At 35.6% G+C, this 24,691-nt stretch overlaps 1 protein-coding gene across 2 annotated transcripts; it reads left to right on the forward strand.

Annotated features, from left to right (window-relative positions):
- The first annotated feature begins 18 nt into the window (after positions 1-18).
- Positions 19-23,507, forward strand: LOC132565605 (DDB1- and CUL4-associated factor 8-like). Of its 2 annotated transcripts, none has more exons than XM_060230252.1 (14): positions 19-82; positions 2,881-4,028; positions 5,839-5,948; positions 7,136-7,276; positions 8,538-8,632; positions 10,821-10,928; positions 11,502-11,529; positions 12,004-12,048; positions 13,160-13,217; positions 13,805-13,912; positions 14,969-15,099; positions 17,105-17,224; positions 17,816-17,929; positions 18,860-23,507. In XM_060230252.1, exons 2-14 carry the CDS (start codon positions 2,927-2,929, stop codon positions 18,974-18,976), a joined length of 2,277 nt encoding a protein of 758 aa, XP_060086235.1. In that variant the 5' UTR covers positions 19-82; positions 2,881-2,926; the 3' UTR covers positions 18,977-23,507. The 2 variants fall into 2 exon arrangements, with proteins under 2 accessions (XP_060086235.1, XP_060086234.1); XM_060230251.1 differs by lacking the exon at positions 19-82 and adding an exon at positions 1,394-1,423.
- The last annotated feature ends 1,184 nt before the right edge of the window (positions 23,508-24,691 follow it).

Consider the following 24,691-nt stretch of genomic DNA (forward strand, 5'->3'; position numbering starts at 1 on the left):
ATTTACATCGGAGAAAACGCAAAAAGGAAAACAAGAAGTAGCCAGTTTCGAGCTGACGACATGGACATTTGAAGAAAGGATTGTACGTATAATTATCATGTTTTCGTTAGTATGTCGTGTTTTACAGCACGCCATTACTCCAAAAGACTGTCTGACACGTTGAAGATAAATAGACATCAGCTACATCTACATATTTTCCGTGTCTTAAATGAGGTCGAATACCAATTTCCGAAGAAAAAAATGTCAGCGAAAGACTAGACTGACGAAAATAAATAGCTATATATATAGGTTCAACACATTGTTTTGTGTTTACGTGCTTCTCGGGACAAAATCTTAGGTAATAAAGAAACAGAATAAAATTTGGAGCAATAATATCGGTCTTTTATCATGAAAATAACAAATCGGATAAATCGTGTAAAAGCGAGTTATCAGCAGATCAAAATAAATATCATTGGTGCATTAGTTTCGGACCCTTTACTAATCGTATCTCAGTAGCAGTGCTTTGTCAAACAAAAACATGATTTGTACTGAAAAATATACATTCTATGAAATTTATTCAATTAAGTGATCAGTGAAACACCAGGATGCAAGGAAGCATGGCCTTTTCATATTCTTGACAAATTTTTATTCACATGATAGACAACAATAAACTGGCATTCATTTAAGGATGTATTGATGATCTGGGAGGATGTCTTCCATGTAAAAATGTGAATTAAGTATCCAAATTTACCACTGAAATAAATAATGTATATAATTTTGATAAATGGATTTAACCACAGTAACCAAAATCAACCAAATTCTAGGTCATATAGGTAGACAGTTAATGTATTACAGTTCAACAAAATGGCTGCACGAAATATATAGCGGACATGAAACAATGTTGGGTTATATATATATATATAAATATATATTCAATTTATCAGGTTGGACACAGTCCCTCATATGGGTATAATAGTCCTGTATTTTAAGGGATAATAATTACCGATTGAGAAATCCAGGGCTCTTGATCTGCCAGATTTGGGACCGATATTGGGCCCCATTCCCAATGCAAAATAGTAGTCCAATTTAGACCCCAAGTTTTCCCAATTCTAAGGAAAACGCTGCTATTTTTCCCAATTCTAAGGGCCCCAGTCCCAAAATGGGGAGTGAGAGCCCTGAAATCAGTTACTTGAATACAGGATTTATCTCAAGTTGAAACTGTAAAATATGTTTAAAGATTTGCAACAAAAAAAGATGTCATCTTTCTAACACGACCCTATAGCCATTGTGACGGTGTATATAGTGATATAAAAAAATGTTTATTTCTGTTATATAACTTTGTGTTACCCCTGACTTTGAACTGTTTTCCATTGACTACAGTGTATAGCCAGTGGCAGCATCTAGTGCAAATGTCAAAGGTGGACATGTTGTGAATTTTACAAAAGTAAGACAACTTTTTGTGTGTCGCATTGCTTATTGTTGCAAATGTTTAAAAGAACTTTATGTGTTAAGTTTCTATTTCGAATGACCCTCAGTTTGAGTAACTGATTACTCAAAGCGGTAACTATCCCTCAAATGCAAGACTAGTACCCATATGACAGGTTGTGCCCAACCTGTTTGCTTCACTATCAGAATCAAAATTTGAAAGAAATGCAATTTATATAAAACAAAGTGAATATACCTTGATCAGGTTGGGAACACTTCCATATATATAATGGTCCTACATTTGAGTGATAAATTCTGTTTTCATTTTAATAAATGTGTGACTGAAATGTTGGATAATTTGAAATAGGAAAATTTGAGGTTCTTTAAAACAGTTGCAGTAAAAAAAGATGTCATCTTTTGAATATGGCCCAACATTTATTTAGCCAATTGAATTTAAAATGAAAATTTTCAAAATATGATCACTTACTGTTCTGGATTTACTACTGTGTGTGGCATTGGGAGCAGTAAGTACATATATCATAGGTGTGGATTCACTTACTTGTATTCTCTTCTTAGCCATACTATAATTAAACAATGGAGGTGATGTGACTTTTACAACAAAACAAGATAACTAAATTATTCACATTTCGGGTCACCTGAGACGAAGTCTCATGGTGAGCTAATGAGATCACCTTTTATCCTTTTAACATTTTTGACTTCTCAAAAACCCCTGAACCAGTTTCAATGAAATTTTGCAGAAACCTTCCAGGCTTAAGTTGGACTAAATTAGTAACAACCACATGGTCTTGCATTTCCCGCAGGACAGGGAGTAAAGTTTACTCTAGTTTATATATAAAGGTTTTTGAGTATAATTTGTTTAATTTCCATGGGGGAATATTTCAAACTTGATTAGAATTATTGGCAAAGGATGACAACATATGGTATGCACATACTGATCCTGGCTGACCCTAACTTGGCTCAAATTTCAAAATTCTTCTTAACACCCTGATATGGTAGAATCACATGCTCTTTGATGCAGGAAATGTCAAAATGAGCTTTACAAAAATTGTAAATTTTACGAGACCCTATGAATTTCACAACCCTAGGGTCTCACATCTCACATTTGCCTCTGTGGAGGGGGTTAAGTTAACTATAGGTTTTATAATGAAAAAAGATATTTGGAGAATAAACTAGTTTATTTTTCATCAAAAATAACTTGGTAATAATCATAAAAAGTATATGATGACATGTGCGATGCTATGCATATATTGACATTGTGTGACCACCCCCCTCCCCCCAACCCCAACCCCCCAAGGGCTTAAAACGTCATTAAATTCTTGCTATCATTAATGTCAAAAATTCTTTTTTCTGACATTTCTTTTGTAAAATGTTGGAATGGTTCTTTGGCTGATAAAATTTTGTTAAGTTATTTTATCGTTACTCTTTAACTTTATAGATTATCTTTTATTTTATTAGGTATGACAGTGCTGGAGACACTGTTTTGGCAGACTTCAGTTTAAAGATGGCTGAAGTGGGAAGTGATGATACTGACAACACCAATGACAAACTGATTCCGAAAGAAAATGGTAGCTCCCCTGCCAGGGGAGACCACTCTCACAGCGAATCTGGCATTGACTGTGACCTTGCTTCCCCAGTGAAGCTGGGGTCTATTGTGATAGATAGTGTTGATGCAGACACTTCCCAGTGTGAAGGTAGGGAAAGGGAGGATGAGGGAACGGTAGAGGAGAATGAGCTTGAGGGCAACAGAGATAATCATCTTAGTCTGGGATTTATGAAAAAGGATGACAGTGGTATTGATATCAGTCGATCTCCCACTAGTGGTAAAGACAGTTCCATTCTGTCAGACAACAATGAGTCACTGAGTGATAGCGGAGCAGGTTCAAGGACTAATTCAGTCAGTGAGGCATCTATATCAAAAGAGTGTACACAACAGAAACTGTCAAAAGGTGGAGCCGAGACTTTTACTACAGAAATTGAAAACATGGACACTGACGAAAATAATCAAGCAAGTGCAGTAAAAGTCTCCAGCACTTCAGTGTCGTGTTCTGAAAATGATGAAAAGGACAGTGATGACAGTATAGATGATTCAGGACAGTCAAGTAGAGTTAGAAAGTTGCGTGAATCAATACGACGCAGGCTCCGTGACAAACGTCGAAGACACTTTCTCTTGGATAGCGATGACACAGACAGTGACAATGATGATCATTCATCAGGATCTCCATCAAATCAAGAGAATGTGAAAACTAATGATGATTCTGATGAGGGTAATTCAGATGAAGAAGATGATGATGAAGATGATGATGACGATGATGATGATGAACACTCAAGTGTAAAAAAGGCAAAATCTTCTAATGATAAGCCTGCGAAATCAGACACTGACTCAGATGAAGATGAAATGGTAGACATGAGTAAAAAACCAAAGCAAATTTGGCGGGCACTATTTGACTGTCGCGATAGAGAGTATGGATTCAATAGCCGTGTGCCCCCTGCCAGCTTTAGAGAGAAAGTTCAAGGCAGTCTACAGATGGTACAGAGGTTTAATCTCCAATACAAAATGGAATACCATGAAGGCTGTGTAAATGCTCTCCACTTTAACAGAATAGGTAAGAGAAAAAAAATCCAGTGGGTTTTTAGCTGACCTAGTTCAGGTTTTTTTTTTCTTGCAATTGCCTTTTGTCGGGCATCGTCTGTCTTGCATCATAAACAATTTACATTTTCAACTTCTTCCCAATAACCAAAAGGCTAAAGATTAGGGCATTAGATCAGTAGTATGTTTGGATGTTGTTTAATTGAATGACCTTGACCGACCTTCAAGGTCACAAAACCTAAGTGGACCAGGGTCATGATATTGGGCCAGTAGCATGCTGAAATAAATGGATACTAAGAGTTTGTTAAAATGAATGACCTTGACCTACTCTCAAGATTACAAGGGGTCAAATGTGTTTTGACTCATTTAACAACATATTCTCAATAACCAAATGACCCAAGGTCAAGGGCTGGGATGAATCACTACCAAAGTTGTTTATATGAATGACTTTGACCTTCATTCAAGGTCTTGGGTCAAATATAATTAACTACAACAACGGACAGTGTAATCACTACCAAAGTTGTTTATATGAATGACTTTGTCCTTCATTCAAGGTCATGGGTCAGATATAATTAACTACAACAACAGACAGTGTAATCGCTACCAAAGTTGTTTATATGAATGACTTTGACCTTCACACAAGGTCTTGGGTCAAATATAATTAACTACAACAACAGACAGTGTAATCACTACCAAAGTTGTTTATATGAATGACTTTGACCTTCATTCAAGGTCATGGGTCAAATATAATTAACTACAACAATGGACAGTGTAATCAGTTCCATTTACCAGTAATTGAAAATTAAGCCTTCAAACTTAGAAGCAATAAAAACTTTGTAAGTATGCATATATCAGTTCTGTTCCATCTGCCCCAATGCTGGGACCCAATGGGAAGGTTCTAAAACTGTCAAAAGACCTAGGCCTGAAGACCTTGGGTGGCTGTTAAGACCCATGGGCCTTTTGTTTCCCCTGAAAATCCGCTCTTGCTAGACCAATCAAATTACTTCGCTTGTATTTTAAAATTGGCCATGACATGTTTCAGGAGTGTAGAGAGGGTAAATAATCGTTACTCCTAGAGAATCGAGAATGGTTCTAAGGGTGCAGAAGGAGAAAGTGATTGTAATCCCTGTTAACATCTTGTTATTTTTTCGTAGTTTTGAAAAACTTCTAAAAACTTAACATTATCTATATTGAAGTATGCTTCATATTGAAATTAACCCTTTCGGTGCCAATTATCTCTTACAATGTACAGCTCAGCGCCAATTATCTCTTACAATGTACAGCTAAGTGCCAATTATCTCTAAGCGCCAATTATCTCTTACAATGTACAGCTCAGCGCCAAACATTTTCCGGAAATATCCGAAAACAATGGCAGCATTACTGAAACCAGCATATCTTGGCTAATGATAGAGATATAAAAATTGTCAACCAAAGTTGCCTACGGCGGCCTGTCTGCATGTCGACTTAGTCACCTACAGCGGCCTGTCTGCATGTCGACTTTAGTCACCTACGGCGGCCTGTCTGCATGTCGACTAGTTGCCTACAGCAGCCTGCCTGCATGTCAACTTTAGTCGCCTACAGCGCCGAAAGGGTTAAATTTAATGCTGTAATGTTATGAATCATAGATATCTTAAGAAGGGTCATTCAAATCTAATTTCTCAGTCTGAAAGTGTGGTTGTTGAAAAAAATACATGTAATTGGTAGATTGTTTTTATACTGTTCACATTTCATTTGATATTTCAAGTCATGTAATCGCTGCAGTTTTTCGATCACTGTTGATCTGAAATGAAATCAGTATTTTAGATAATGACTGAAATGATTTGTAGGAACACTACTTGCCAGTGGATCTGATGATTTAAACATTGTTCTGTGGAATTGGATAAGAAATCGCCCTGCTCTTGTTTATGACAGTGGTCACCGTAGCAATGTCTTTCAGGTAATTATATTTGTACAAATATAAAAACATACTTGTATACTTATAATTTATATTGTCTATGAAGACTTAACAATGTACTATAGTTTTTACTCTTTTATGATCATGATTGTTTAAAATCATCATTTAAGTATCACTATAAAGTGTTAGTCCAGCAATAAGCCAAATTCTTGGTGTTAAGCCACGTTCGCCTTTTTCTAATTCCTGTTAAGAGGCATTGTCTACTTCTTTTCTTAATGGAACTGTACATATAACGTATACAGTTGAAACTTGTCATCTAAAACTCGCATGAGTGGAAATTCCATTTTGGTCAAAATAATTTTCAAGTCCCGATTTCTTCCCTTCTATATCTTTGTAATTTTAGTTCAGATGTCTCGAATTTCATTGAGTCAAAGTGATTTTTCAGTCCCTTCAATTGTAAAAGCAAGGGAAAAGTCATTCATTGTCCTGAAATTAATTTTTATCAAGACATTGGCACATCTTATGATAAAATCAGTCAATACATACACAGAGTAGAAAGTCACTTGTGCATAACACATGGCTAATTATGGCGTATCGGTCCATCGTACACACAACTCCTGGCCCCACTTGTATAAAACATCTCAACTTGAGATTTCCTCAAGTCGAGATTTTCCGCAGCTGATATCTCCTTGAAAATATCTTGTATGAAAATTCCTCAAGGAATTTCAGGACATCCTAGCCGATGACTTCCTCCTATTCCTTGAGAAAATTTTATACAAGCCGTTTTTGAGGAGATATCAGCTGAGGAAAATCTCGACTTGAGGAAATCTCAAGTTGAGATGTTTTATACAAGTGGGGCCTGGTCTCTGGCGATTATTTACCAGTTTAATTCTCCAATTATTGGTTGGCTTCTTAATTAGTGTCACTATCATGTAGCAGTGACTTACCTGTACATTGAATAGGTTTACACAAAGCATGAAAATATTTACCTTTGTTGTGTGCATCTTTAGGAACGATAAAAATGACACCGTCAAACCAGTACAAACTTTTTGATGAAATCTGATCCCCACAATTCTGAGTGAAACCAATTTTGAGCTTGTTTACTAAAGGACTGTGATTTGTCACTTTGTCAGATTTATTGGTGTTTGGACAATGAAGTCCTGAAGGTAGTTTTTCATATGTTTTATATATTTGATTGAAAACATTTAATATATATTGTTTTTCTGTAGGCCAAGTTTATGCCATTTAGTGGTGACTGTCATGTTGTGAGTTGTGCCAGAGACGGACAAGTCAGACTCGCCGAGCTGTCACTTACTGGTGTGTGCAAACAGACAAAGAAACTAGCACAGCACAAAGGTGGAGCTCACAAGGCAAGATATCTTATACAAATATTTATCAGTAGCATTTTCTGTTAAAATTTGATAGTTAAAATAGTTCATTTGATATCTTGCTTGCAAATTAAACACAGTCTGCTGAATGCTCTATGATTTTGAATATTGGTTAGCAAAAGCATTTGATAGTGAAGGAGACAATCTGGATACATTTGATGTAGGAGACAAGCTGGTTGTCTCTTTATCACATTGCATTCTGATCAGCTGATATGTACATATGTGTCAAGTGTTATAAACATCTGCAATCTAATCTAATGAACAAAAATACCATCCATGGCTATACCAAGAAACTGTACTGCTACCCTATGATGATTGTAACTGCTGACAGTTCAGTGAAAAGAAAAAAAATCAAAATGTTTTCTCGAACATGGCATTCTGGGATTGGATGTGCGGTGCAGTGACTTGTGCTGAAACAGTTACTTGTGAGCATGTTAACATTCCTATCAGATGCCGCAACGATCATTATCCTGTACTGCGCATTAAATTCCTGATCCTGCAGTAAATACCATATATATAAGCATGTAAATATATCAATATTAGTGGTGTATGTAGCAGTAAAATTGAATGACCACTGTTTAAAAACATTCAGTCTGTACTCTTACTTGGGGACTTTGCTTTAATTATTGTGTGATTTTCAATCTAATGCACATCAAAAGTTTGACAATGCCATGCTTTTGTTTCAAAACTGTATACTTTCTTCAGAGCTTTCGTTGCCGTAGTTACAATGCAGTAGTTTCAGTTATGCCATTTACGATGACTAATTGTGTTTCTTATTAGCTACAACAACTCAAGTGTAACACTATTTTTCACATTTAATGAATGATTAGCTGATAAACACTGATTTTTGATCAGCTACATCTTAAATATAAACAAGCTTTCGTCAGAAGTGTAACTGACTGCTCGTGCAACACAATATCCTGCTAACATGTATTACCTAGAATGTATCCAGTACATAATGACTCGTCATCAATACGATGTCCAGCTGTGAATTTTCACACCTGTCATATATTTATAATTCCATACACCCAGGTTGAAACACTGGCCATATTTTATCACCTACACCCAGGTGTCACTCGACACCCACAGGACGTTTGAGTACCACAACACTTGAGGCATACTGTAAATAGCCTTTGTCATTACGTTTGATGTAAGGGGAGATAATTTGGTTGTTTCTGGTCATGACATTTGAAATAAGGGAAGTAATTCTGGTATTTGATTGTTGATTTTCATTTCAATGTAGCTTGCGCTGGAGCTCGACTCTCCCCACGTTTTCCTGAGTTGTGGTGAGGATGCAATTGTGTATGAAATAGACCTGAGAGAGGACAAGTCTAACAAGTAGGTGTAAATGAGTGATGTTAAGTGTCTTAAAATTAAAAAGGATATTGTATATTGTAATATATGTTTATCAGAATCACCATCTGTCCAGAATACTGTCACATGTATCTTAAAAAAAGTGACAAGCAAACTTTGTATACTTCATCCTTATGATGTAAAGTTGTGCACTTTTGCTTTTCAGATATTTTCAACAAAATTTGTTTTAGTTATGTCATTGTTTGTAGATATTCTGTATGGAATATTGTGTCAAGTAGATTTGTTAAGGTACTGATTCAGAAGCAATATTTCTCAACCATTGTACACAGTAGTAGATTCCGCATATCAAAGGAAGTAGCTTAAGTTTGTATCCAGTAGCAGATTACAGGGTTCCAATATCAACAGAAAGGGCTTATGTTTTTTCCTAGTGTAATGTAACAGACAGTAACAGATTACTGGGTTCCAATATCAACAGAGGAGGCTTATATTTGTACCAAGTGTAATGTAACAGACAGTAACAGATTACTGGGTTCAAATATCAACATAAGGGGCTTATATTTGTACCAAGTGTAATGTAACAGACAGTAACAGATTACTGGGTTCAAATATCAACATAAGGGGCTTATATTTGTACCAAGTGTAATGTAACAGACAGTTACAGATTACTGGGTTCAAATATCAACATAAGGGGCTTATATTTGTACCAAGTGTAATGTAACAGACAGTAACAGATTACTGGGTTCAAATATCAACATAAGGGGCTTATATTTGTACCAAGTGTAATGTAACAGACAGTAACAGATTACTGGGTTCAAATATCAACATAAGGGGCTTATATTTGTACCAAGTGTAATGTAACAGACAGTAACAGATTACTGGGTTCAAATATCAACATAAGGGGCTTATATTTGTACCAAGTGTAATGTAACAGACAGTAACAGATTACTGGGTTCAAATATCAACAGAAGGGGCTTATATTTGTACCAAATGTAATGTAACAGACAGTAACAGATTACTGGGTTCAAATATCAACATAAGGGGCTTATATTTGTACCAAGTGTAATGTAACAGACAGTAACAGATTACTGGGTTCAAATATCAACAGAAGGGGCTTATATTTGTACCAAGTAACAGTTCCACATGTAGGAATGTAGTCTGTACTTTCATTAAGAATTACAGTAAAACTCATGTGTGTCATGTACACTTGAATCAAATACATTGGATGAGTTGAATGTTTTGTTTGATCCTGATTTTTTCTCTTCTTTATTTTAGTAAATTAAACATGAATGATTTGAACCATGTTGAGTCTAATACTGCATTTGTTTCAAATATATTTTGTGGCCCAGCCTTAATTCTACCAAAATCTCATTTTTTGTGTCAAACATTCAGGCATCACCTTGTCTCAGGTTAAAATTTTCTAGATTCACATCGCTGCCGTAAACAAAAACAAAAAACAAGCTACTGGCGCGGTAGATTAATAAACATATTGGTTTGTCAAAGACACGTTTGTTTTTTTATTTGAAAGGCATTTACTGGATATACATATACATATACAATGTGCAAGTTTAATTTTATTCCGTCTAATGATTACCTCATGAGGGTTCTGTATGTGTAAAGTACACTTCAGTGACGTTAATGCAGCCTTCACCTTTTCATAACCCAGCTTAGTGCTGTAGGTGTTATATCAATGTAGAGCGTTCATGAGTACATATCTATTGAGCTTTCATTTTAAAATATTGTTGGCGGAACTTGTTACTTTTAAGGATAAAAATGTGAGTACAGTATTTGTATTACTTTAGGTATCAATGTCACTAAGTTATGTGTATGAGATGGATGTGTATACACGTGTGTGCTGCAATATCAATGACAAGTGTTTCACAATACATTTTTTGTTTTATATTAGTACTTATAACTGTTTGTTTAGATAAAAGATATTGTTAGTTGTATAAAATTACAAAATACGTTTATTTAGTTGTTACTCATTCATTACTGTCAGACCATGCTATGAGACGCAGATCTGGTAAACAACTAATGAAAATAGGGTCAACCTTTAATGCAAAATGTCTCCGTTCATAGCAACATGGCTAAGTCAAACCATCAAATAAGTCAAATATTTCATTCGGTCCTGTCAACTTTGACTTATCCATGTTTATTATGAATTTGAGAATAGTTGGGTGAGTCATAAGAAAACAACTGTTTGACATTTTTTTAGGCTAGTCCTCACAAAGGAAGGGGAGAAAAAAGTGCCTCTCTACTCAATCCACTCCAATCCAGCAAACTCCATGGAGTTCTGTGTAGGAGGTCGCGATCACTTCATCAGGTAACTGTGTACCCACACCCAGTAAGTCCTCCCAACGCCATCCCAGCTACCCACACCCAGTAAGTCCCCCCAACACCATCCCATCTACCCACACCCAGTAAGTCCCCCCAACACCATCCCAGCTACCCACACCCAGTAAGTCCCCCCAACACCATCCCAGCTAAATTAGTAGAGTTTTTTGTAGTTCTTGACCTCAAGGTCAGGTTACTTTGTACCCACACCCACTAAGTCCTCCCAACACCATCCCAGCTAACTTAGTAGAGTTCTTTGAAGGTCTTGACCTCTAAATCAAGTAATTATGTCCCAACATCCACTAAGTCCTCCCCACACCATCCCAGCTGAATAAGTAGAGATATGTTTAGGTCTTGACTTCTAAATCACATAATTATGTACCCACACATACCAAGTCCACCCAAAACCATCCTTGCAAACTTGAATTCTGTGTAGGTCTGTGTTGGCCAGATTGATTACGCCATCAGTCGAAGACAGTCACCTGTTGTAATAAAGTGTTGTTGTGTTGATTTATGACTACTTCTGATGTTGATGATAAACTGTAGTTTGTGTTTGTTACAGAATCTACGACAAGAGAAAAATCAATAGTGTAAGTAGCCATTTTGTAACAACAGATTGGTTTCTGTATATCACAGATTTTAAAGATTAATCGATGTGCTGGAAGCCAAAGTTCATGATCCTTGTCGTCGGGTAGACATTGTATTTTGATACTTCATTTCTTTAGGATATTAATGCGTAATGTATTTTGATACTTCATTTCTTCAGGATATTAATGCGTATTGTATTTTGATACTTCATTTCTTCAGGATATTAATGCGTAATGTATTTTGATACTTCATTTCTTCAGGACTTTCTGATATTAATGCGTAACAGCAGTAGGGTTTATAAAAACGGGTTTTGTGGCTGCTTCTGCATATTTCTTGACAGAACTGTAATCAGTCTATATTTAAGGGATGTATTTGTCAAGCATTGTATCTTAAAAAGAAAATGTAATTAATTTGATGTGACTCACTAGTAACCTTGTAATTTGTTTTTCCTGTCAGCTCACTGTTTTATGCTTCAGAATGAAGATGATGGCCTACTTAAGAAGTTCTGTCCTCATCATTTGGTGAGCTCTCACATAAATTATCTAATGTTCTTAGTTCACTTGGTCCGAAAGACAGGTGAGCTTATGCTATCACCTGTTGAACACCGTCCATCCATCTGTCAACTTTTACCACTGGTGATGAACGACCGAGTGGGTTTTGGTTGGAAGTATCCTAGGGTGATGGAGAACCACTTTTATATGATGTTTGATTTATGCCCCCAAAGGGGAATTTGGCAAATTCTTTAAAATCTTTCTGCTTTTAGGAATAATTAAATTTTGTCCAAATGTCTAAAGCATCCTTGGTTGAAAGGATTTCTTTTTGGTGAAAACAATATATATGACATCACTGCCCAAATAACCCTCCCTAGGACAGAGGGAAATATTTTCTAGAAAATTTCAGCATACCGGACCAGATGGGCAATACAGGCCTAATAGACCACTTGTTGAGACATGAAGCATGTAACATAAACTACATGATAGGGTGTTACTTCAAATTTTTCAGTTTTGATGTTTTAGTTCGAAAATACTGATACTGGTACAGTTCAGAAATACATCAATTCACCATCGATGAATGAAATTTGTGACTAATTCCTTGCCTATAATTTTACAAGAACTATACATTTTGTATGTGCCTAATGAATCTGTAGATGGTTGATGTCATAATTATTGGAATTAAAAAAAAAATTATGTGTGATTCTGATAATTCAGCAAAATGAATTTTATTAATAGAAATTCATGGACAGTTTTTTTTTGTGTTTTTTTTCTCTCTAAATAAAGGACATTGTTTGCCATGTATATGGTTATATTGAGCCCTGCAGACTGGCCCATTGATTAATTAGATGTATGTGTACAACTTATCAAACTTTACTTACTTATTTCAAAGGAATGAGGTGTATTTGATGATAGAGCAGATGTATATTCCACTCAACTTCCAATTAACTTTCTTAATCCTAAGTAACAGTTATTTATGTAGTAGTAATTATGATGCCAATATTTTGACTGTGGTGTTCATTAGTGATATATACATCATTAATTAAGCAGAGTTACAATAAAAGGTAGTGGAAGAACACAATGGAAATGTTAATGTCCTGAATGTGATGATGATATTAATCTCCTAATTTCTGTGTTGTAGGTCAGCAGCAGTGTAAAAGCCAATGTTACATGTGCTGTATACAACTACAATGGAACAGGTAGGAACTTCTGGGGAACATCTGTTGAATTATTGTTACGTGGACAATAGTGGTAATATCTTTACCATGTAACATGTGTTGTTTATACATAGAACAGGTAAGACCATACGGGGAACATCTGTTGAGTCAGTGTTACCTGTACAATATTGATAAAATGTTTACCATGTAACATGTGCTGTTTATACACAGAACAGGTAGGACTTTACGGGGAACATCTGTTGAGTTATTTGTACAATATTGATAGAATGTTTACCATGTAACATGTGCTGTTTATAAACAGAACAGGTAGGACCTTACGGGGAACATCTGTTGAGTTAGTGTTATTTGCACAATAGACATTGATATGTAGGATTTGAAAATTGTGTTGTAACTCTAGGGATATTTATGTGTTTAAGATTAAATTGAACAAAGATCGTATGAGGAGGAGGTTATCAGTGTACCGTGATTTTGTACCAGTTGACAGGAATCGTAAGATCATATATGTTAAAAATATCTGTGTATTGTAATTTTGTTTGTGTTGACAGATGTTTTAGGATTTTATATTGATGAGGATATCTGAGTAATCAAAATTTTGTTTGTGTTGACAGAAATTGTAGGATCCTATAATGATGAGGATATCTACCTGTTTAATAACTCCCATTCCAGCGGTGCTGAACACATACATAGGTACAAAGGGCACCGTAACAATGCCACAGGTAAACATTTTTCACTCCGAACCCCTATGTAAAGCTTATCAATTCTGATGACACAGAGTTAATATACAAGAGGAAATAGATTGTTAATTTGTTAACTTTGAATGCCAATTTTGTATATGTGAAGATATTTGTGAGATTGACACATTGAACACCAGGTGAGCAATGCCGTCCCATTGGGCCTCTTATTATGAAATAGTCTGTTATTTTCAAGGTCTCAAATAGCGAAAAATAAAACCCTGAAATTCAACATCCTTTACAGTATAAAGGAAAAAATGATGAAGTACTCAAAGGCAGATGCTTCAATTAGGATATTTTTTAATAGACTTTCACTAAATAATTTACATATAGAGGTTGATTGTTATTATCATCAATGAATTTGATTGTTTTGATGTTATTGGTTATAGTTACCTGACTAGTGTGAATATGTTTTGAAGTTATTGGTTATAGTTACCTGATTAGTGTGAATATGTTTTAAAGTTATTGGCTATAGTTACCTGATTAGTGTGAATATGTTTTGAAGTTATTGGTTATAGTTACCCGATTAGTGTGAATATGTTTTGAAGTTATTGGCTATAGTTACCCGATTAGTGTGAATATGTTTTGAAGTTATTGGCTATAGTTACCTGATTAGTGTGAATATGTTTTGAAGTTATTGGCTATAGTTACCTGATTAGTGTGAATATGTTTTGAAGTTATTGGGTATAGTTACCTGATTAGTGTGAATATGTTTTGAAGTTATTGGTTATAGTTACCTGATTAGTGTGAATATGTTTTGAAGTTATTGGCTATAGTTACCTGATTAGTGTGAATATGTTTTGAAGTTATTGGCTATAGTTGCCTGATTAGTGTGAATATGTTTTGAAGTTATTGGCTATAGTTACCTGATTAGTGTGAATATGTTTTGAAGTTATTGGCTATAGTTACCTGATTAGTGTGAATATGTTTTGAAGTTATTGGCTATAGTTACCTGATTTGTGTGAATATTTCTTTATCATGAGGCACACTTGCATCCCAGATGATATTAATTGGTTTCTCTTATAAATGATAATATTGCAGTGAAAGGTATCAACTTTTATGGGCCACGAAGCGAGTTTATCGTCAGTGGCAGTGATTGTGGCCATATCTTCCTCTGGGACAAGGAGTCCGAACAAATTGTCCAGTTCATGGAGGGTGATGATGGTGGAGTGGTAAGTCCTGACATTAGATACCATGTCCAGATTGCCTGCTTCATGAAATGGATGATTGTTTGAAGAAAAAAATATTGTGAAAGAATCTGTGCCACAATATCTATGTAGATAGTTTGAAAAATTCTTAATGGTATCATCAAGTTAAAAATAGAAAAATTCATGTCATAGCCACAGAACAAACTTTATTCACTTTAAAACATTGGCAACCCTGTGATAAGTAGGCTCCTAGTTTAATGGATCAACATTGTCAACCCTGTGATGGATAGGCCCCTAGTTTAATGCATCAACATTGTTAACCCCTGTGATGGGTAGGCTCCTAGTTTAATGGATCAACATTGTTAACCCTGTGAGAGGTAGGCCCCTAGTTTAATGGATTGACATTGTCAACCCCGTGATAAGTAGGCTCCTAGTTTAATGGATCAACATTGTTAACCCTGTGATAAGTAGGCTCCTAGTTTAATGGATCAACATTGTTAACCCTGTGAGAGGTAGGCCCCTAGTTTAATGGATCAACATTGTCAACCCTGTGAGAGGTAGGCCCCTAGTTTAATGGATCAACATTGTCAACCCTGCGATAAGTAGGCTCCTAGTTTAATGGATCAACATTGTTAACCCTCTGAGAGGTAGGCCCCTAGTTTAATGGATCAACATTGTTAACCCTGTGAGAGGTAGGCCCCTAGTTTAATGGATTGACATTGTCAACCCTGTGAGAGGTAGGCCCCTAGTTTAATGGATCAACATTGTCAACCCCGTGATAAGTAGGCTCCTAGTTTAATGGATCAACATTGTTAACCCTGTGAGAGGTAGGCCCCTAGTTTAATGGATCAACATTGTCAACCCCGTGTTAATTAGGCTGATAGTTTTATTGATCATCTTTGTTAAGACTGTGAGAGGTAGGCCCCTAGTTTAATGGATCGACATTGTTAACCCGTGAGAGGTAGGCACCTAGTTTAATGGATCAACATTGTCAACCCCTGTGAGAGGTAGGCCCCTAGTTTAATGGATTGACATTGTCAACCCTGTGAGAGGTAGGCCCCTAGTTTAATGGATCAACATTGTCAACCCCGTGATAAGTAGGCTCCTAGTTTAATGGATCAACATTGTTAACCCTGTGAGAGGTAGGCCCCTAGTTTAATGGATCAACATTGTCAACCCTGCGATAAGTAGGCTCCTAGTTTAATGGATCAACATTGTTAACCCTGTGAGAGGTAGGCCCCTAGTTTAATGGATCAACATTGTTAACCCTGTGATAAGTAGGCTCCTAGTTTAATAGATTGACATTGTCAACCCTGTGAGAGATAGGCCCCTAGTTTGATGAATTGACATTGTCAACCCCTGTGAGAGATAGGCCCCTAGTTTAATGCATCAACATTTTCAACCCCTGTGAGAGGTAGGCCCCTAGTTTAATGGATCAACATTTTCAACCCCTGTGAAAGGTAGGCCCCTAGTTTAATGGATTGACATTGTCAACCCTGTGATAAGTAGGCCCCTAGTTTAATGGATCAACATTTTCAACCCCTGTGAGAGGTAGGCCCATAGTTAAATGGATTGACATTTTCAACCCCTGTGAGAGGTAGGCCCCTAGTTTAATGTATCGACATTGTTAACCCGTGAGAGGTAGACACCTAGTTAAATGCATCAACATTTTCAACCCCTGTGAGAGGTAGGCCCCTAGTTTAATGTATCAACATTGTTAACCCTTGAGAGGTAGGCCCCTAGTTTAATGGATCGACATTGTTAACCCCTGTGAGGGATAAGCCCTAGTTTAATGCATCAACATTTTCAACCCCTGTGAGAGGTAGGCCCCTAGTTTAATGGATAGGCCCCTAGTTTAATTGATCAACATTGTCTACCCTTTGATAAATAGGCCCCTAGTTTAATGGATCAACATTGTCAACCCTGTGAGAGGTAGGCCCCTAGATTAATGGATCAACATTGTTGACCCCTGTGATAAGTAGGCCCCTAGTTTAATGGATTATTAATGATTCTTACCATCATTATTCAGATCAATGTCCTTGAGCCCCACCCATTTGCACCAGTTCTTGCCACCAGTGGACTTGACCATGATGTCAAGGTTTGGGCACCAACTGCCGAAGAACCAACACAGCTTGAAGAGCTCAGGAAGGTAAGGAAGTGGTGATCACAGCTATACAAAGCTCTGTGGTTATTTAATTGTAAATCTTTCATATCCACATCACATCTATCACAAAGTCAGGTGTATTAGTGTGGGCTAATTACCAGATCAGTCAATAAAGTATGTAACTTTGATGAGGGTTTTATCTGATGATTGAAATTCTGATTTATTTGACTTATTTATTTAAGAAAACATCTGATTGGTCCATGAAAATCATTTCTGACATGATAAACTGTTTAAAAATTTCAAAATTTTGAAGGGTTATCACCTAATTGTTGTATACAAAATGTAGAAATCCATTGTTAAACTCTTAAACAAATACTAGGAAGTTTGTGTGTAAAACGCTGAAAAGGTCTTTGTCTTTACTAGTGTTTAGATTGATAATGTGTATAACGACTTAAATGGAGAATTTCATTATTTTGAATGTATGGAATTTTCATTTAAATGTTTCACAAAATTATGTTTGAAAAATCTGATGTCAAGTCTTTATTTCTTTCACATGAAAGATGTATAAAGGTATTTGCATGAAGAAGTATTTTTTTCTTAATATGGTTTTCCTACTATTAAGAATCTTAATTTTAGACAATGAAGAAGAACCGTAAGGAGAGAGAGGAAGAGATGGTGAATGAACCAGACATGATAGATGGACAGATGCTCTGGTACATAATGCATCACATTCGGCGAGCTCAGAGACGAGTAAGTCATGCAATAGTATATACCTAAAACTGAAATAAAATCATACATCACCTCTGGTTACCTTAGAGATGTAGTTGTACGTCTGAAAAAACACCTGACATATCAGGTGAGATCAAAATAAATCCGAACTCTAGTGATTGTAAATATACAGGCAGAAATTATCAAGCATATCATCTGGCATGGACAAAGACCAACCTGTCATATCAATCGTATACCAACTCCAGGGCTTTCACACCCCATTTTGGGACTTGGGCAGGGGCCCTTAGAATTAGGAAAAATAGCAGTGTTTTCCTTAAAATTGGGAAAACTTGGGGTCTAAATTGTGAAAAAAAGATACTATTTTGCATTGGGAATTCGGCCCCAAATCTGGCAGATCGAGAACCCTGAACACCCACAAATCATCATCATCCTTCACATCTTGCTTGGTTAGAAGTAAATCCTTAACATACAATCAAGAAAAGTAGAAATTCAAACCTATGACAGGACAACATATTTTTTGTTCTGAGTTTCTGACAAGCTTCAATATTAAGATTAAGTTTCTTGTCAGAAATATAATTATCATAAGGAATGGTTTCATTTCAGAATTGTTCAGTTGTACAACTATATTCAGAATCTCTGGTTTGCTAGGGTTACACTCAAGCAACAGATTTCTCATTAGTTTGTACGAAAATTCATAATGGTAATTAATGCATGAAATACAACAATTTTTTGTTGTTTCCTTGGTAAATACAAGCTGCAACATGTTACACTGCTGAAAAAAGCATCCCTTTACCTTGGTTAGTTGAGCCTTGTAAATCAAAGGTCCTGGTCCTAAAGAGGCATTTAAATGAAAAAATAATCTCTGTTAGAATATTAAAAGTCATTTGACATTGTGATTTGTTTGGAGTTTAAGAACAAAACTGATGTCCAGAATGCGATGTTTTTTGTTAGGCTGATCAGGATGGTACAGCTGGCGATCAGGCATCAAACTCCAGTGATAACAGCGAGTATGATACAGAGGACTCGGAGGAGAATGCCCCTTACAGAATGTCATGTAACCCCTCTTAAACAGTCTACAGATGTCACAGCCATGCAAGATATAAACAGTTAACGGTTAGGTGACAATCAGAATGCTGTTCTGGAATTTCTCAAAACAATATTCTCAAATGGCTGACAGCTTTTGCCATAAAATCTTTGTCAAACTTCATTTTGAAATTAGAAGATTGGAAAATTGCATATTTTTTTATATAAAAGACCTATATTTTCTTCTTGGCATTGTAGAAATATGACACATCAATTTGAATAAGAAAAATTTGTGGATTAGTTACCGTAAATCCTTAGAATTTCAAGAATACTTGTTTTTCGCAAACTCCACACATATTCGTAAATACATTATTGTGCGAATGCTGACCTGAAACTGAATTTAAATTCACAAATGATGGGCTACTAGAGATCAGGACTCTTCAAGACTCAGATGTCGGTAACCAAATCAACATTTAATGCTATCCAGAGTTATTTTGTACAAACAATTGGGAAGGATTTGAATTTGTGATTGGCTCTTCTCGCATATTAACACAAAAATAAATCAAAGATGTAAGTGGTTTACAAAATGTACGATCGATGTGCAGATATTTATTATGGTATAATTCTAGTTGGTATGATACATAGGTACACGTAAGCTTACATTTTTAAGTGATAAATGAACAGTTCAGCTACAGAAAAGTAGCAAAGAAATTCTCTACAATACAATGCTGTTAATGGTGATATTTAATCCATTTCCTTCAAGAATTAGGAATTTATAGTCAATCTTTAATGAAAGGCATACATTTTCGCAAACATTACAGGGTTCTAATCAGTGAAATAAATTTTTAAAAAAATGTTGGCTGGGTAGAAGCATTAAATGTTGTTTGTAAGGATAGACTCAACAAGAACATAAATAGTAACAATCAGGTGAAAGAACGGAATGTTTTTGTTACAATACAACTTACCTTGAAGATAAAAAGTAATGAATAAGAATTTAGGTGAAAGAAATGTTTTTATAGTTAATTGACTTTTATGAAATTTTCTACCCTGGAAAGGGCACATTGGACTTACATCATGAAAGATGAATATCTCATGGTATACAGTAATTGAAAACTTTCAACTATCTGAAAATTTACGAGTACATGTGTAGAGATTTGTTTTCAGTCTGTTCGTTGACATTTGCCTTATACCTGTGAATGTCACCATTCTGTGTTCATAGGCTGTTTCAAATACCAATTACTGTAACTCATGAAAAATATCTTCATAAATGCAGAACTGTTGGAAATCACCACAAGAAATACATACTGTCCATTGACTTTTATCTCTGTACTTCATTGATCTTTAATTTCACAGGTCTAAAATTCCATTTGTCCCAGCCTTAGCTACTCTGTGAGAACTTCTTTACCCAATCAATTGCAGTATTTGTTTTAAATGGACCTACAGAGCCAACACATAACCTTTAATCTCAATATTGTTGAGATTGGCTTTGTAAACAGACTTTGATATAGCATAGAGTTGAACCTTATCATCTCGAAGTTTAGGGAATCATAGGAAACTACGGGTTATTGGAGTAATCAGTTTAAAAGAGTTTGAATGTTTAGCATGAAATTTTCCAAGGACCAGCGGAGTACTTGGAATTAATCAAGGTTGTTGAGTTATGGATAACAAGGTTTGACTGAAGCGGATGGGTCCATTACCTGCTTTATTACCAGATAATTGCAGTAATTCTCATTGTTTTATATCTGGTTATAAACACAGAACTGATTCTGATCTCTCTGGTCCATCGATAATGACTACAGGATCACAACGTCAAATTTCACAGAATTTGCAGACAAAGATCTCCATGATGCAGATATTCAGAGTGTGAACAAGCTTTCTGGATAAACATGTATCTTATTAAACTACATGGCTTTATGTTACATTAAAGAACTGTTTCCAAGTTTATGACACTTTTCTATGTGTGTCAGTTCTAGAATTATATATCTTAAAACTTGTTGGAGAATACATATCTGATACAACTTGTATATTTGTATACATCATGTGACAAATGGCCATATTTATTGGGCAATAAGTCCATGTGTGGTAATAAGCCCACACACATCTATCGTTTGTGCTGCATGAAGCCCTCGGAGCCTCACGAGCTCTTGTTTGATGCTCTGTATCAGTGGTGGTTTGTGTTTCACAGGAAGCTAAGAAACAGATCTCTGCTGTTGGGGTTGTGTCATGTGTGTCTTAAACCCAAATTGCTGTGGACAACATGCTATCAGCTTCCCTTATTGTGTTCAGTGCGGTAGTCAGCACTACAGTAAACGTGGATTGCTACTGAAACTACAATAAATGTGGATTACTTATATTAAGACGCACTGGTATATTGTTGTTTTAATAGGGTAGATTACAACATTATCAATCGATTTCAAAGAAAAAGAATTAAATGAGATCACTAGAAATGGTCACATTGTTACCTCACTTTTATATTATTTAAGAACTAAAGCCAAAATACAAGTAAAAAACCGTTTTTTTTTATTTTTTGGAAGGAAAAGTTAGCTTAACTGTTATGGTTCTTTGATCAGGGCTGTTCCAGTAAAAATCTGCTTTAACCCAGAGCTCTTCAAATAAATCACTATTGTCCATGGTTTGGTCATCTTCACTAGCCAAGGCCACTTAGTTTCATGGCATTGCCATGAAAGGAAGTGGCCTTGGCTAGCAAAGATGTGGTTTGGTTTACTTGTCTATTATTTCTAATCAAATTATCAGTTCAATTTTCGCATGGTACCCTTAATGAAAAATGTGGAGATCTGGGGTACATGTTAAAGATGTTTTACTGGGCAGCCCTTAGGCCAAGATCATGCTCTAGTTTCATTTAAAGTGGGATTTATACTTAATGTCTAAGTACAGATCATTTTCATATTTAAAGAACATTAAATGAATAATTTGCTGTGATACTGTTTACTTGTTCAGTAGTTAGGTCTCTCTAATGTTAGCAGTTTTCGGGTTGTCATTTCTAACAATGAAGCCATTGACCTAATTCTAAGTGTTATTTAGCAGTGATATTGATATTTTGAAATCTTTAATATTTATCACGCCATTTCCATGTTTTTCAGAATTACACACTGGTACAATTAAATTGATAGTTTTATACAAAATTGTTTATTTGACTTAATTTATTGGTAATGGAATAAAGTTATACATGTATAAAGTGTTTTACCTCTTATGATGTTGATAAATGAAAATAAATAGATACACATTCCCTTTTGTTGTATCTTGCTGTATTGAAGAGGGAAGATGTCATATGTCATTGTTTATAAATAAGTCTGAAAATCCTTGAACCTTTCCAACACCTTTTAAGTATTATAATGTATCAGAAATTAACTTTATTTTCGTAATCAGGCAGTGTGGAGACTTGTGGCACAATTCTCACCTGTGATCTCTTTGATAAACATAAAAGGAATCACAGAGTAAAATAAATGTTAAGATAACCAGTTTTTTGTATAGTCATTAAGCATTGGCTTTACAATTGGTAAGAAAATATCTTAAATCAATTAAACATCTACATGCTATTGACTTTGTTGACATTCCAAGAGTACAGAGGAGATTTTTAAATGGAGATAAGAGCTCTTGCATTTTGAAGACAACCATATCCTAGAAAAAATCCTTCTCTATGCAGTATTTGCTGAAGTTTCTTGATACAAGATAAAAAATTATAAAAAAAAATATATGATTCTAATTAAGATATATGAAACTCGATCAAAGTTTCTGTTTTCATAAATTGCTTGCATCATAAAATGAAACACAAAAATGTTCCTCAATCACATAAATATAATTTCATGTGCTATTTACCTTATATATATTTGATGTTTTCCAGTTCTAAAACAAAATTATGGGTTGTTTTTAACACTGATCATTGTCTGCTAGGTCTCTGTTGTTGTTATGTATTGATATGTAGACAAACTCAGCTTCTCAGTTACATTTTTCTGACCACCTGAAACTGTTGACAAATTTGGTCTTTGTCATTACTGTGAATTGAATGGCTACATTTCAAAAAACATTTCTGCAATCTTTTTTAATGCTTATGGAAAACAATAGAGAATTTAAGGACAAATTCATCCTTAACACCTTTACAACAATATTTTCCCACAGTTACATTTGTTGAACTGCAGCCTGATGCTATTGGTAATGAACGGTTTATTGTATTTTTTTGACAATTCTGGATGATGATGTTTCTTGAAGAGCCCCAGATATTTGGTGCTCAATTTTGATTTGTCCAAGAAACAATGCATGCATGTTTTGTATATATATTTAATAAAATTGTAAATAAATCTGATTTCTCAGAAGTTAAATTTGGCTTTAGTTAAATTAAAGCAGCTTTGCATAATGTATACAGACACCTGTGTGTATACAGTGAGAGCTTGTGTCCACACAATAACTGTTATTGGGGTGTAGTATAACATTGTATTGATGTGATTGTGCTACTAAGTGTGTGCATGGGTCTCAACATATCTAGTCAAGGTAGCAGACCTTTTCACAATTGAGAGTTTGAATTCAATTTTTGAGTAATAAAATAATTGTAAAATTAAAACTATCATGTGTTGTGATTCATGCCCTATACAGCATGACAGATCAGAAGGTTAGTTTTATATTGGTAAACTTGCTAGATGTATTGTCATCGAGGGTTGTTGTAAGGACAGACTAAACATCCTAAATGTGACGACACTGAGGGTTGTTTAAGGATATACTTAACATCCTAGATGTGACGCAACCAAGGGTTGTTAAAGGACAAACTTAACATCCTAGATGTATCGACACCGAGGGTTGTTTAAGGACAGACTTAACATCCTAGATGTATCGACAACCAGGGTTGTTTAAGGATAGACTTAACATCCTAGATGTATTGACAACCAGGATTGTTTAAGGACAGACTTAACATCCAAAATGTGAGGACACCGAGGGTTGTTTAAGGACAGACTTAACATCCTAGATGTATCGACACCGAGGGTTGTTTAAGGACAGACTTAACATCCTAGATGTATCAACACCGAGGGTTGTTTAAGGACAGACTTAACATCCTAGATGTATCGACACCGAGGGTTGTTTAAGAACAGACTTAACATCCTAGATGTATCGACAACCAGGGTTGTTTAAGGATAGACTTAACATCATAGATGTATCGACAACCAGGATTGTTTAAGGACAGACTTAACATCCTAGATGTGAGGACACCGAGGGTTGTTTAAGGACAGACTTAACATCCTAGATGTATCGACACCGAGGGTTGTTTAAGGACAGACTTAACATCCTCGACAGAGGGTTGTACTTAACATCGACACCAGGGTTGTTGTAGATGTAATTGAGGACAGACTTAACATCCTAGAGGGTTGTATAACATCCATCGACAACCAGGATTGTTTAAGGACAGACTTAACATCCTAGATGTATCGACACCGAGGGTTGTTTAAGAACAGACTTAACATCCTAGATGTATCGACAACCAGGGTTGTTTAAGGATAGACTTAACATCCTAGATGTATTGACAACCAGGATTGTTTAAGGACAGACTTAACATCCTAGATGTGAGGACACCGAGGGTTGTTTAAGGACAGACTTAACATCCTAGATGTATCGACACCGAGGGTTGTTTAAGGACAGACTTAACATCCTAGATGTATCGACACCGAGGGTTGTTTAAGAACAGACTTAACATCCTAGATGTATCGACAACCAGGGTTGTTTAAGGATAGACTTAACATCCTAGATGTATTGACA

This window comes from Ylistrum balloti, unplaced genomic scaffold, assembly GCF_031769215.1.
Source record: "Ylistrum balloti isolate Yb309-2 unplaced genomic scaffold, AGI_CSIRO_Ybal_v1 Utg369726, whole genome shotgun sequence".
Lineage (NCBI taxonomy): Eukaryota > Metazoa > Mollusca > Bivalvia > Pectinida > Pectinidae > Ylistrum > Ylistrum balloti.

Excerpts from the sequence above, each read along its gene's own strand:
- LOC132565605 (XM_060230252.1), top strand. The coding sequence starts at position 2,927 with ATGGCTGAAGTGGGAAGTGATGATACTGACAACACCAATGACAAACTG. Across the intron at positions 13,913-14,968 it reads GCACCGTAACAATGCCACAG|TGAAAGGTATCAACTTTTAT; the intron begins GTAAACATTTTT and ends ATAATATTGCAG. Across the intron at positions 17,930-18,859 it reads TTCGGCGAGCTCAGAGACGA|GCTGATCAGGATGGTACAGC; the intron begins GTAAGTCATGCA and ends GTTTTTTGTTAG.